This window comes from Phytophthora parasitica, assembly GCF_000247585.1.
Source record: "Phytophthora parasitica INRA-310 unplaced genomic scaffold supercont2.38, whole genome shotgun sequence".
NCBI lineage: Eukaryota > Oomycota > Peronosporomycetes > Peronosporales > Peronosporaceae > Phytophthora > Phytophthora nicotianae.
Genome location: NW_008649024.1, coordinates 70,160 through 72,111, shown reverse-complemented (window position 1 = coordinate 72,111; position 1,952 = coordinate 70,160). Strand labels below are relative to the sequence as shown.

Below are 1,952 nucleotides of genomic sequence, written 5' to 3'. Positions count from 1 at the left end.
TTCAACCAATAGGAAGTCTAAATGCACACAGACCAGTGGTCTGTCAAATGTAATCATTGGTGTATCTCACACCAATGTGAAACCCATTGCCGTAATCAAGTGGCTACATGTTGCCACTTGCGTGTAACCCCGTTACACGAACTAGCCTCAACACGGTTGTGAGTTTGATCTGGGTTATCCAGCGGTTCCTTTTACTTGGCTTTAGCTTTAACGTGTGGTAGCCTATGTGGAACAGTGTCACTGCATGACCTTCCTCACGAATGGCTGACATGGGTGAATCCATTTTCTCTCGATCCCGTTAATTATGTGCCTCGTTAGTTTTGACCATTCAGACAGAGTTACTTTCTTTTTTTTGTGTATCCAGGTCATCCGATGAAATGCTTTTGTAAGGAGGATATCCACGTCGGATATCGCCAAACCACAACAGTCTCCATGCATTAAGAGGATCTATGCTCGGAAAAGCAAAGTCTTTTAGGAGTCAATGAAATTTCCCGCTGCCTGTATAGTACCTATTGGTTGTACGGATTCTGGGTCCGATAACGCATTTGGCTGAGCACGCTGAAGTCCACCTCAACTCAGAGCGATCTAGTTTCTTGTCGTAGTAATTCTGTGGAGATACTTCCAGCTGCCACGTCTTTTTCTTCTAGTACTTCAATCGATTTCTGCTGAATATCTTGCATTGCACAGGTTGATGTGTGGTGGTATATCTGTTGCTTTCATTCATTTAGATTCTCGATCGTCCAGCATTGCTCGTAGCTCGTACAGAGTAGTTGGATTAGTGAAAAGGAATGTTGAAATTAGTGGATGGTTTACTGACAAGTTGACCAGCAAGAAGTCAGCATTGTGTATCAGTAGAGCGAGGGCCAGCTTCAAAACCCCAGATAGCTTCGCTCACTAGCAAATCCTGGAAACATAATCGCAACGGTTGAGCCGATCACTTCATGAGAGTTGTCGACAAAATGAGGGGGGGGGGGGGGGGGAGAACTGCAAACTTTGAATCATTTACAGGAAGGCCTGCAACCACACGCGCTAAAAACTGATCACCCGCAACTTAGTTTCAAAAATATCTGTCCTCACAGAGACCAAATACACTGTGATCTTTCTGTAATAAGTGCTGTGTTTGAAGATATTGAACAGAAGCGGACCTACACTTCATATTCCATTGAATTGTCAAGAAAAAGTGGGAGGAACCGCTGTCATTTCGCTTGAGAGTAGAAGCACATAGCTCCTTGTAGAGCGAATATGCAAGCGGTTGCATGCCGGGACGCTTAGGTGAGGTGGACGGGTTTTCATCGGCCTCCAGTCTCTTCGTCCCGGAAAATATTGTGAATTCCGTCCAAATTTGCCGATTTGGGTCTGTTTGAGGAGCCGGAGGACGATCGCTCACATACAAATCCAAGTCATTAGTAGATCCCACCAAGCCTGTTCTGGCCACATGTCCAGATCTTATTTCGTACTTAAACGGGTCAGTATACGGAATTGAATGCGCTGGGCGATTTGATGGAGGTTCATTCAAAGAACCGCCCATGGAAATTTTGAGTAGAACTCACAATAAGTGTTGCATAACATCTCCATATTCCACAGGTAGTGGAGGCCGCATTAAGCTGTAAATATCCTTTATTGCACCTAGATATCCACTTAACGTTACGGATTTTGCACGAGTCACTTGTACACCAAAAACAATCGCCAAACGGACGGGTTAAACTCAATGAGATTAAGGTTGCCATTCAAGTAAAAATAAAAATAAAAAAGGTTCTCTATGGCAAGCCCCTCCCTTTTTTTTGATCGCGTTGATGCTGCCTGCGTACTTCTTCCTTGTCTCAGGGGATATGCAAGAGTCACGTCCTGCCTACGCGTCAGCGACACCAGTACCCTGCGAACTTTCTAGGGGGCATGTTATTTTCACTATGGATGTACGCTCTAGGAATTAAGCTATTATGATCAGTTACTGT

General features: G+C 44.5%; 1 protein-coding gene across 1 annotated transcript in view; it reads left to right on the top strand.

Moving 5' to 3' along the window:
- The window catches only part of PPTG_13143 (hypothetical protein), a gene marked incomplete at both ends in the record, with an annotated part of 739 nt that extends 471 nt beyond the window's left edge, over positions 1-268 (top strand). Inside the window, one exon of the mRNA XM_008910562.1 lies at positions 222-268. Within this exon, the coding sequence (XP_008908810.1) occupies positions 222-268 (47 nt within the window). The remainder of the gene's footprint in view (positions 1-221) is intronic.
- Between the last annotated feature and the right edge of the window lie 1,684 nt (positions 269-1,952).